Source organism: Miscanthus floridulus, chromosome 2, assembly GCF_019320115.1.
Source record: "Miscanthus floridulus cultivar M001 chromosome 2, ASM1932011v1, whole genome shotgun sequence".
NCBI classification, from domain to species: Eukaryota; Viridiplantae; Streptophyta; class Magnoliopsida; order Poales; family Poaceae; genus Miscanthus; species Miscanthus floridulus.
In genome coordinates, this window is record NC_089581.1 from 45265767 (window position 1) to 45276990 (window position 11224).

Sequence of the window (11224 nt, forward strand, 5' to 3'; positions counted from 1 at the left end):
CCTCTCCCGCACTCGCTCTCGCCTCTCGCTCGCCCACCCTTGCCTCTGCCGAGCTCCAGGGCGCGCGCCCGCCATGGCCACCCATGGAGCTCCGGCCGCCGCTTCCGTTTCCGCCTCCTCCTGCCTCCTCGCGCCGAGCCAGCGCTTCCACTGTCTTCGCATTGCCTCCCTCCCTCCCTCGCATGCGCTCGTCGCGGCTATTTCCGCCAGGGAGCTACCGCCGTCGGCATGGCCACCACGGCGCCGGCACCCTCGCGTGGCTGGGCCACCATGGGACGCCCGGGGCTGAGCCGAAGCCCTGAGCGGGTGCGCGCAGGTCAGGGCCTTACCGCGGCCCTGTCGCTCGCCGCCGACGCTACCCTGCCGGCCGAGAATCACGAGCCGACCACCTCCTCTGTTCCAGTTTGCGTGGGGGACTTCGTCCTCAAATTCGACTAAAGGGAAGGGCCTAAATGCAATGTCATTGACTCAAGTGAATAGTGCCTCGAGGGACCTATTTGTTGTAAATCGGGTGAAACTTTGGAAATTCATAGTAAATCGTAGAAAATTCATAAAATAGTAAATGAGGACTTTTTGGAATCCTTGTGAAATTCTCTATGCACTAGATCTATAAATGTCAGGTTTTAGTTTAAAGTTTTAGCTGTAAAAATGGATTTGTGCAGTTAGGGTTTAAATGCTAGTCTTATTTGTTTTTTTTATAACTGCAGTTGTTGTGCTCAAATAATTGTGAAATTTTTGTGGAGTGCTACTAAGGTTATTCTTGATGTCTGGTAAAAATTTCAATATTTTAGGCTTGATAGTTTAAGAGTTATAAAAATAACAAATGCCCTATTTTGATTTGCTCCTATTCTGAATAGGACTGCATGTTTGAATTAATTGGCTTAGTTAAGTTATGAATCATGACTTTATGAAAATACATGAGTTGTAGTACTTTTATTAATATTTTCAAAAAAGTAAATATCATGATTTTTGGTTAAGTAGATCTTGAGTTATACTTGCTTAAATCTCTGTGGCTGTTTCTGCCCAAACCCAGACAGGGTTTCCTTGTTCTTACTGTGGGGCCTTCTTAGTAGTAGAATTAGCTTTAGGTGTTTACAACAAAGTTGTTTAGAATTTTCTAAGCTTTCTAAAGAGTGCAGAACCACATTTATTGGACATGTATAACTCCATTTATAGATGTTTAAAGTGGCATGTCAGTTTCTGTCTATGTTTTGGACAGAGGTGCAATTATTGGATTAATTGACCCTTCTAACTGTAGAATCATCTTAATATGAGAATAAGAAAGTTGTAGGTAACTTCCTAAGCTTTTCAAAAAGTTATGTTTCATGTTTGTTGGGGGTCTAGAACTCCAGTTATGCTTCTCTGATGATGCTATCCGTTTTCTATACCACTGCTGTTGGGCTGGATTTGCAGTTTTGCTTGTGCAATTATTTTCGTGGTGTAAATGATGTTTTCTATGGTGGTAGGGAATACAAAAGTTGTAGCAAATTTCATAATCTTGCTTGTGTTCAAATTGTAATACCATAGGCCTGATAGTTTAGGAGTTACATGACTTTTAAGTCTTCTAGCAAGTTTTGATTTTATTCTGAGCAGATCTGAAAGATACTAGTGTTTGATCTAGTTAGGATTTGAATGAGTTTTTGGTGATAATAACAAAGTTGTAGATAATTCATGTATCTAGATTCTGTTAAAATTTGGTGGTATTTGGCCAAGTAGTTTGTGAGTTATGCCTGTTTAAAGTTGGGTTACAGAATTGATTACTCTCTGTCTTGTTTAGACTAGTTTATGTAAATGGGTATATTTGACTTAGTTAACTTGAGAATCATGCTAAGATGATTAAATATGAATTGTAGATAACTTCATAAGCTTTCCAGAATGTCTTCTTTCAAGTCATTTGGATTTGCGTAACTCCAGTTATAGCTAAATCTTGTAGCTGTTGTTTGCATGTCCAGAAATTCACAGATTCCAATTATAGTTGTTTGCTTGTATATTGCTAAGTGTGGCTCATACCTTTGATGATGGTTGAGTTAGAGTACCTGAGATCTTGGGAAACTTGTGTCATGCTTGGTGTTGTCATCTTCTTTGCTATCGTGGCATGATAAATTGTGTGATATTTAAAGTAAGCAATGCGAAGTGCTTGTGCATGTTAACGTAACCTTGTGCTTGTCTTACTTACTGCATGCGATGCATTGTCTATTGCACTTCCATGTATTCATACACATGCATCTTGCATCTCATTTAGGTACGCTAGATGAACCACGTGAAGGATGTGATGTGGAGTCAAACCCAAAGACGGTGTTTGGTGGATCTATCTCGAAGATGGAAGGACTAAGCAAGTGCTAGGACCGAAGATGTCACCAAATCGGTGCAAGCTAACTGAACTGACTTGTGTCGGATCCCAGGCAAGCCCCGGAGCATTATAAGTCTCCCAGTAATTTACAAATGTTTACTTACGTAATTCAATTTGTTAAGCGGGGACAGCCGTACTTGATCTTGTATAAATTGGGCGGTTCTGTCACAGAGAAGGTCGATGCGCCCGAGGGGTCACGTACGCTTCCCTGGCACGATGCCGTGGAATGGTGCGATGTCGCCTCGAAGCCTCGACCGGTCGATTTCTAGGAGCTCCAGAGTGTTGATGTATAGGATATTGAGGCCGCTGCCTCCATCCATCAACACCTTGGAGAGTCGGGTGTTGCCAATGATCGGGTCGACAACCAGTGGGTACTGCCCAGGATTCGGAACATGGTCGGGGTGGTCGTCTCGATCAAAGGTGATCACCTTCCAAGACCAGTCGAGGTACCGGGGGGTGGCCACCTTGACCGAGAAGACTTCTCGGTGTTCCCTCTTCCGCTGTCGTGCCGTAAGGCACGCCGAGGGTCCACTGAAGATCATGAAGGTGTTGCGTACCTCGGGGAACCCATCGTCCTTGTCATCGTCCCGGTCGCCGGGGCCCTTCTGCTTGGCGTTGTCGTCAGGGTGCCCGAGCCTGGCGTTGTAACACCGCAGCATGGAGCAATCCTCGAGGGCGTGCTTGACCGGGCCTTGGTGGTAAGGGCAGGGTTTCTTGAGCATGTCATCGAAAGGCCTAGGGCCTTTGAGGCCTCGGGGATTCTTGCGCTCCGCGGCCGCGACCAGATCGGCCTCCAGGACCTCCTGCTTCCCCAGGCGCCCCTTTTTCTTTCTCTTGGGGAGGTGGGAGGCTGAGGCCTCGGGGGCCTCATCCCTCTGCTTACCCTTGGCATCGCTGTCGGGGAAGATGGCTCCAACAGCCTCTTCGCCCGAGGCGAAGTTGGTGGTGATGTCGAGGAGCGCGGTAGCTGAGCGCGGCACGTTCCGTCCTAACTCTCGAACCAAGTCTCAGCAGGTGGTGCCAGAGAGGAAAGCCTGAACGATCTCCGAGTCACCAACGCTAGGCAACTCGGTGCACTGTTTGGAGAAGCGCCGGATGAAGTCTCGGAGAGACTCGTCCGGTTTCCGACGACAGCTTTTAAGATCCTAGGAGTTCCCAGGGCACACGTATGTGCCCTAGAAGTTCCCGACGAAGATCCTAACCAAGTCGCGCCAGTCGTGGATTTGTGAGGGAGGAAGGTGCTCGAGCTAGGCTCGCACCGAGTCTGACAAGAGCAAGGGGAGGTTGCGGATGATGAGCAGGTCATCGTCCGCGCTACCTAGCTGGCAGGCCAGGCGGTAATCGGCAAGCCAGAGTTCGGGGTTGGTCTCGCCGCTATACTTCGCGAGATTGGCTGGTTGCCGAAACTGGGCCGGGAAAAGAGCAGCGCGGATGGCTCTGCTGAAGACCCAAGGGCCTAGCGGTTTAGGAGAAGGACTACGGTCCTCCTCGCTGTCATAGCGGCCGCCTCGGTGTGGGTGGTAGCCCCGGGCGGGCCCCTTGTTGTCGTGGCGTCGTCGCCTGCTGACTACCTCATGGTCTCCCTACACCTCACGTCGATTGCTGAGGCGATCAAGAAGCAAGGGGACCCTGTGGGCTATCGGTGCTCGAGCAGGCTCAGGACGAACCGAGGCTTCCCTATCCTGCCGAGGCGGTGTTGCGGGCAGGTTCGAGGCGCCCCCGTGCCGTTGGGAGGCGAAACTCTCGGCCTGCTGCACTGCGGCGGTTTCTAGGAGCTCCCTGAGCTCACCGCGGACCCGCCACCCCTCCGTGGTAGAAGGCTCGGGCATCGCGCAGACCAGCATTGCCGCATCTGCGACGTTCTGGCTAGCGCGATTGAAGACTGGGGGTTGCTCGCTCTCTTCGTCGTCGTGGATGCGGTGATGCACATCGCGGGCCCTCCATCAGGCTCCTCCGCCTTCGCCGCGACCTCGCTGCTCCTGTTCGAGAGAGTCTCGGAGCTGCTGCAGAAGAAGTCGGTCTTGTTCGACCTTGGCCTAGAGCTCACGGAGCTATTCCAGGTCTGGACATTGAGGTCGCGCAAGAGCGGGGTTCTCATTCTGTGCTGCCGACAGGACAATGCGCGGAGGTGTGGCGGCGCCTGTACCCGGGCGAAGCGGGGAACGGCTACCCGCCCCCTCGTCTTCCTCGCCCGCCCTTGGCATCCCGAGCCCGACGTGAAAACACTCGCGAGCGGGGTCGTAGGTGCCCTCATCGTCGGAGTCGGAGTAGCCGAAGCAGTAGTCGCTTGCGGCCAAGAAATGGCGCATAGCTCCAGGGTCGTGGAGTCCAGAGAAATCCACTCCGGGCCATGCCTCGTCCTCCTCCGAGGAGTCGGCGTGGGTGTCTAGGTCGAGAGCGAAGCGCTGGCGGCATCCTGAGGGATCCTCGTGAGCGGCAGCGTAAGCGTAAGCATAAGAGGCGGCGGCATTTCTCAACCCAAAGGGGTATGGGGATGGTGCCGCCGCCGGACTTTGCTCCGTCGGAACTGGCTCCTCAGGGAGTGGTGGAGCAGAGCTTGATGACTGGGCATCGCCGTGTGCCACCGGTGTTTTTCCTTTGTCCAAGCTTAGGCTAGACAGGTCCCTAGCTAGGGACCCTACGCCAACAGCTGGTCGTAGGATATCGGCGGGGAGCGGCGTGCCGCCCTGGATTCGCGTAGCGTCGGGGTGATCTTGCTTGCGTCGTGCCTAGCGAGCGCGGCGAGAGCGGCCACCCGGGCACCGTCTGCGCCTGGGCTGTCGGTGCGTGACTTCGTCGTCGGTTGGTGGGGCTCGAGGAGTGAGAAGTACCATGTCATACTCATGCCCTAGAGACATGAACTCTAGGCTCCCAAACCAAACCACCGTGCCGAGACGCAATGGTCGTACGGGGTCTACCATCCGGAACTTGTTGGGATGACGAAACTGACACGTAGACACCCCCTACCTGGCGCACCAACTGTCGGTGTTTCGGACCAGGGGGTCCTCAACCAACTAGTAAATTTATCCTGCGTGTTCCCAATTCTAGATGGTGATGCAAAGAGACACAAGGTTTATACTGGTTCGGGCAATTCGGGCCCTACGTCCAGTCCGGGAGGTTGATCTTGTATTCCTCGCACCGAAATGCTTGTTGTAGGGGGTTACAAGCTAGGTGAGAGAGGGAGTTAGTCCCAAGTCTCGGTGAGGTGCGGTGTGGGCTGCTTGAGACGTTGCTCTCAGGCGGCTGGGATGTGTGTGTTACAGGGCGTTCTTCTCTGTGAGTCCTCCCCCCCTAAAATGGCCCAAGTCCTCTCCTTTTATAGCCTGAAGGGAGGACAAGGACGGTACATGTGCTAACTATACGGTGTCATGTGAACAGAGGCGGCGTGTCCGGGCCCTGTAGCCCGTTCCTGTGGCGGCGCGGTCGTCGGAGTGGTCCGTCCTTGGAGCGCTGGGGCGACGTGCTGGTCACATCCGACCCTGTGCGTCGTGGGAGCTCCTGGGCTGCCTCGGAGCGGGTGCGGCGGTCAGGGTGCGGATCGCTGTGGATTGACTGTGCGCGAGGCCGAGGCTCGGTCGGTGCCGAGGCCGAATCGCGGTGGGGGGTCTCGGCAGACGTGAATCCCGAGATGGCCGAGACCCTGGTACAGAGTGCCGAGGCCTGGAGGGAGCGATTGATCTGGTGTGCCGGTTCGGAGGCGATGATGACCCAGGCGAGGTTGCCCATGTCGTGTTGTTTTCGAGGCGGGGATCGCGGGGCACAGTGTAGTGCGGGCGCTGATCGCGGGCACAACGTCGAGATACAGTGACCGATAATCCCAGCCGTGCCCTGTCTTAGCTGGTATGGCGCTGACGCGACCTCACGTCCCGTCGGCCATTCCGCGGTGTCAAGCCATCGTCCGGCTGAGATTGCGGGAGTGGTTGACGTATTAATGGGACATGACGTGCTGTCGGGAAGATCGGTCGAGGCGGGGGTGACGGGCTATGGACAAGCCGGCCTCGAGCGATACGGAGAACGAGGCCTCGCGCGAGACGGAGATTGGACTCCTTGCCGAGGCCTTCCGTGAGAGGCCTCGCGCGAGGCGGAGATTGCGCCAGGACGCCGAGACCTCCTGTGCGAGGCTCGAGACGAAGCGGAGAGCTTGTTGGGCTCGGACGTGGCCGGTGATGAGCCTATGGCTTACCTTCTAGCTTTATTTTTTATGGAACTTAAGTGATCCTTTTGATGTACGCTCGGGGTACCTTGTTCTACGGTACCCGACAAGTAGGTACAGATATAGATGACTAGTAAGGTTGTGGTCGACTAAAAAAAGAGTAAATACCGTATACAATACCCCCCAGTCCGGATCTTCCAGTTCCTTCTCCGTCCAGCGAGCAGAGAAGCCAAAACCCCAAGCCAGACACCCCCGTCTTCCTGTCTCGGTCCCCTCTTCCGGGCGCACCAGCCTACCTCGCCGCCGGAGACATGAACCAGCCCGTGCAGAAGAACACCCTCTACGTCGGTAAGCCCACCTCCCCTTCCTCCAAGCGCGCGCGCGTCACCTTGTCCAATCTCCCCACCTTCGTGGCCGCGCGCGTCACCTGCTCGACGAAATTCCTCAGCAAGAATACTCGTGGCGTGGCCACGACAGGACCTTGTACTTCCTTGGTCGTGGGTCGTCCAACGGACGGACGAATTCCCCGTGCGCGTGGACTAATCCGAGCTTCCTCGACCTTGATTGATGGCGCAGGTGGGCTGGCGGAGGAGGTGGACGAGAAGATCCTGCACGCCGCGTTCGTGCCCTTCGGCGAGGTCAAGGACGTCAAGACGCCGCTCGACCAGTCCACGCAGAAGCACCGCTCCTTCGGCTTCGTCACCTTCCTCGAGCGCGAGGACGCCGCCGCTGCCATGGACAACATGGACGGCGCCGAGCTCTTCGGCCGCGTGCTCACCGTCAACTACGCCTTCCCCGAGCGCATCAAGGGAGGGGAGCAGGGATGGGCTGCCCAGCCAAGTGAGCGTTCCGTTTCCTCTTTCTCACCGTCTTCCTTTTGCTTCCTCACTTGGTCGTGCCCTGCCTTAGCAGCTGCTCGATTGATTGTTTTGGTTGCCTGACTAACTTATTAGGGCAAGTACTGCCATAACTCTTCACAAAAAAATTGTTTGTAATTCGGTTCAAAAGCACGGTTGGAACATTAAGGGTGAGGAAATTGCTTATGATTTTTAGGTAATATAAATACTAGGGTCGCATTAGTACAATTTATAGCTGCGTTCTTGGGGGGAAAGTGAGAATGCATAAAATTGGAACTGAAAAGTGAGAATGCATAAAATTGGGACTCGCAGTAGTTTTCTGGGGGAAAATGTGGATGTTTGTGAAAAGTGAATGCTGAAATAAATGCTCCATCACGTATATACCAGCACAGTTCTACAGATTTTTGGATGTTATTCATATATGTGGCTACTTCTGTCTTCAACTATAACAAAATCTCTATGCGCAAGCAAGATATATACCAGTACAGCTCTACAGATTTTTGGATGTTATCGTACGTGGCCACTTTTGTCTCCGACTATAACAAAATCTCTTCCTAAATGCACAAGCAAGATGGATCCTTGTGCTTGAACTCAATTGTTCAAATGTCAACAAGTGTGGTTGATGGCTGTTCTTTGTGTATAAGATCTTGATTTGTTGATTTTAAGCATTCTTTTATAAAGTTTTGTACTTAGAAACAATGAACAGATAAACAGTTGTTTGTGCTTTGTAACTTTTAGGGCCTTGTAGTTATCAGAATTGGTTTTGTGGTAAAAACCCTACTTGGCTTGGTTCAAACCACTGTGTTAAAATCTCTGTTATGGTCTGGAATATTCCATTTTTTTCAGTTTACATCTTATGGCCAGCATTGCAGAAGGAAAGAAATACTTCTGTGCTATATGATAATTAGGAAGATAGTTCAGAGTTGTGAGGTTTTATCTTCATTACATTACAGTGTGCTAATAGTAATGCAGTTTATGGTTTCCATGGTGCGGCAGTTCATTGGTGTTCTCTAGTAATCCAATCAGCTTAGGTTTTTTGCTTTTCAATTCAAAAGTACATAGAGAACGCACATAGAGAAAGGTACATAGATAAAAGTAGAGTAGCACCGAATACACATAGAGAATGGAACCTAGATATCTTCTTATCGTCCATCAGCGGTTAAGTTAATACACATACACATACATAATGCAGTTGCCATTGCCGCTGTTGTTCATCACCTTATCCTTCATTAGAGGTGAAGCTAGTAATAGGACCTATCCAACCACATAGGTTAGTTGACTAGCTGTTGAGCCAGCATGTTACCTTGATCAATAGCATTTGTTGGAACTGCTGAAGTGATTTTAGTAGATAATGGAAATTGTTTTGCATACACTTATGTTTATTGTTCAAGCTGCTTTATTACACCATTTTTTTTTCAATCTGGAGACCCAGGATGGATTGGGGTAGGTTGCTCATGACATATTATCATCCTCCCTATCCTAATCTAAGCTGTCTCAAGGTAAGGACAGCTGTTTTACTGCCAGGGCTCCATTATCTGAACCTTAACTTAGGTGTAGTTCAAATTACATGAAGTGACGCTCTGGATTGCAATATCGCTAGGGTGGTTTGCTTGTTCAACTGGAAAATAGTCTGATACAGAGCCAGGTCTGGTTCTGTTTACCTAAAGGATCATTTAGTGGAAAACTCCGGGGAAAATGTGTTTTTAATATGTCTCAATGGTTTACTGTAATACTGTCTAGAGGATTGAACTTGCAACCTCACCCGTCCATGCCCTAGCGCCCACATTGGGTGACAACCATCTGAGCAATGAATTGTTACCACTGTTCTTATTTGGGTGACAATCCTGTCCGTGCTTTGAGCTATATTGAGGTTAGTACAATTGCATATAAAGAAAACATTTACAGGTTTCAAATTTAAAAGTATTTAACTATAATATTTTGAACTCCTACTTTAACCATTGGTCCACATGTTGTACCATTCACCGGATGAACCGATCATCTCTACAGGGTCAGTAACTATAATTTGGCACCAAGGTTCTGACCTGACCTGATGCCTATATCATTGATTTTTTCATGTAGCTCAATAAATTAGTTTAGTAGAAAAAAAGAGTTTATACAGTCTGACAAAGAGTGAGTTATGAGTGCGGAACAGAGTTTTAACTAACGTAGAGTAATACACAATGACAGTTCTTTATTGACATAAGAGGGTAGGGATAAGACAGGTTTCAGGTTATACATTTTTTAGTTTTCTATTGTCCTATACACCATTGTTGGTCCTAAAGCTAAAATCACATTTACACATGTCATATTTGTTAGAATTCCCCATATTGATTGCAGAATGGGCTGTCTGCGTGAAATCAGTTAGTGGTTATTATTTTTGGTGAAATCGGTTGGGGAGTACCCTTACTGTATATAATATTGATAAACAAAGGGAGAAGAAAAAACTGACAATGGTAACGTTTAGGCTTCCGAACTGCTGAAATAAATGTTTGTATCCCTTGGCCCTTGCAACTGAAAAAGAAAAAACACGGAAGAAGCATTTGTTATAGTTTATGGTCTGATGAACTCTTGCCTAGTAGAATGATTGTAATTATTCCCTTGAAATTTTTATACAAACTTTCATTTTAACATTGTAAATTTGTTATGCTCAGATGATAGTAAATTGGCAATAGCACTTGACTTCCAGTCAAGCCAATTGAAAGTGCATTAAAAACGTACTGTTGATTCTCTTTATCTCTTGTCCAAAAAGTTGCATATTTTTTTTCATTATTTGTGGATCTGTTGTATTACTTATTGCTTAGTAAGACCCAAAAGAAAATCCAGAATAGCTAGATTGTCCCTTCGCTGTCTATGCTTCAATTATTTTGAGCTTGTAGACATTTAGAAAATGACTGGTATGGGGGGGTTTAAGCTTCATCTGAGTGTTTTGTCAGCATTGATTGCTAGCAACCCATAACCTTGTTGCTCACAAGTATGTTTTATTTGTGTTCAGTTTGGGCCGATGCGGACACTTGGTTCGAGAGGCAGCAGCAGGAAGAGGAGATGCAGCGGCTGCAGGCAGAGCACCGTGCAGCAATGCAGGCAGCAGAGAAGCTGCACAGGGAGAAACTGGCCGCAGAGAGGGAGGGCGAGAAAGAAGAAGAGACAGCGGATCCCATGGCTGCCGCAGAGGCTCAGGCTGTGAAACAAAGTTCTTAAGAATCGGATATCAACTTCATAACATATGTGCTACATTGGTGCCCATTTGTCAAATATATGTTTGTCAGCAGCGTGGCTACAATATGACTAACGAATGCTGTTTGCTTAGCTGAAAGAATCCTATTTCACACTGGACCTGGGATTTTTATGGGGTTCTCTTTTTTTTTTTTCATGTTATGTTGAGGCCGCAGAGTCAAGAAGAGCTTACTAAAATGCTGTGGCCTATGCCTACATGTTGCGTTGTAATATACCTAGTTCTCTTCTTTGCATTCTCCTACTAGGCTTAGCGTTCAAGAACACAGAAGAAACTACCAGACGAGTGTCCCTGAATACTAAGCAATATTCTTGTGGTATCCGCAACATATGTGGAAGGCACGAAGGCATCAAATTTATGATGCACACAGCATTTACCTAATGTTCTTGACTATTGGATTGATTTCTAACGTTCTCGACTATGGGCCTGTTTGGTACAGCTTATAAGCTACTTATGGCCAAAGTAAGCTGAAACCAACAGTCAAATAGGATGCTTTTTTGTAGCTTATTTTGGCCACGTTTATTCTCACTGCTCTCATATGTACTAAAAAGCAGAAGCTAAATCAAACAGCTTATTTTGACCACCGCTTTTACTTTATTTGTGCAGCTTATCTGGGAAGCACTTTCCAGCTA

At 49.0% G+C, this 11224-nt stretch overlaps 1 protein-coding gene across 1 annotated transcript; it reads left to right on the forward strand.

Annotated features, from left to right (window-relative positions):
* Window positions 1-6694: 6694 nt before the first annotated feature.
* LOC136538659 (uncharacterized) lies at window positions 6695-10690 on the forward strand. Its single transcript, XM_066530623.1, has 3 exons — window positions 6695-6851; window positions 7080-7343; window positions 10353-10690. The coding sequence occupies exons 1-3, from the start codon at window positions 6815-6817 to the stop codon at window positions 10556-10558; spliced, it is 507 nt and encodes a 168-aa protein (XP_066386720.1). The 5' UTR covers window positions 6695-6814; the 3' UTR covers window positions 10559-10690.
* The last annotated feature ends 534 nt before the right edge of the window (window positions 10691-11224 follow it).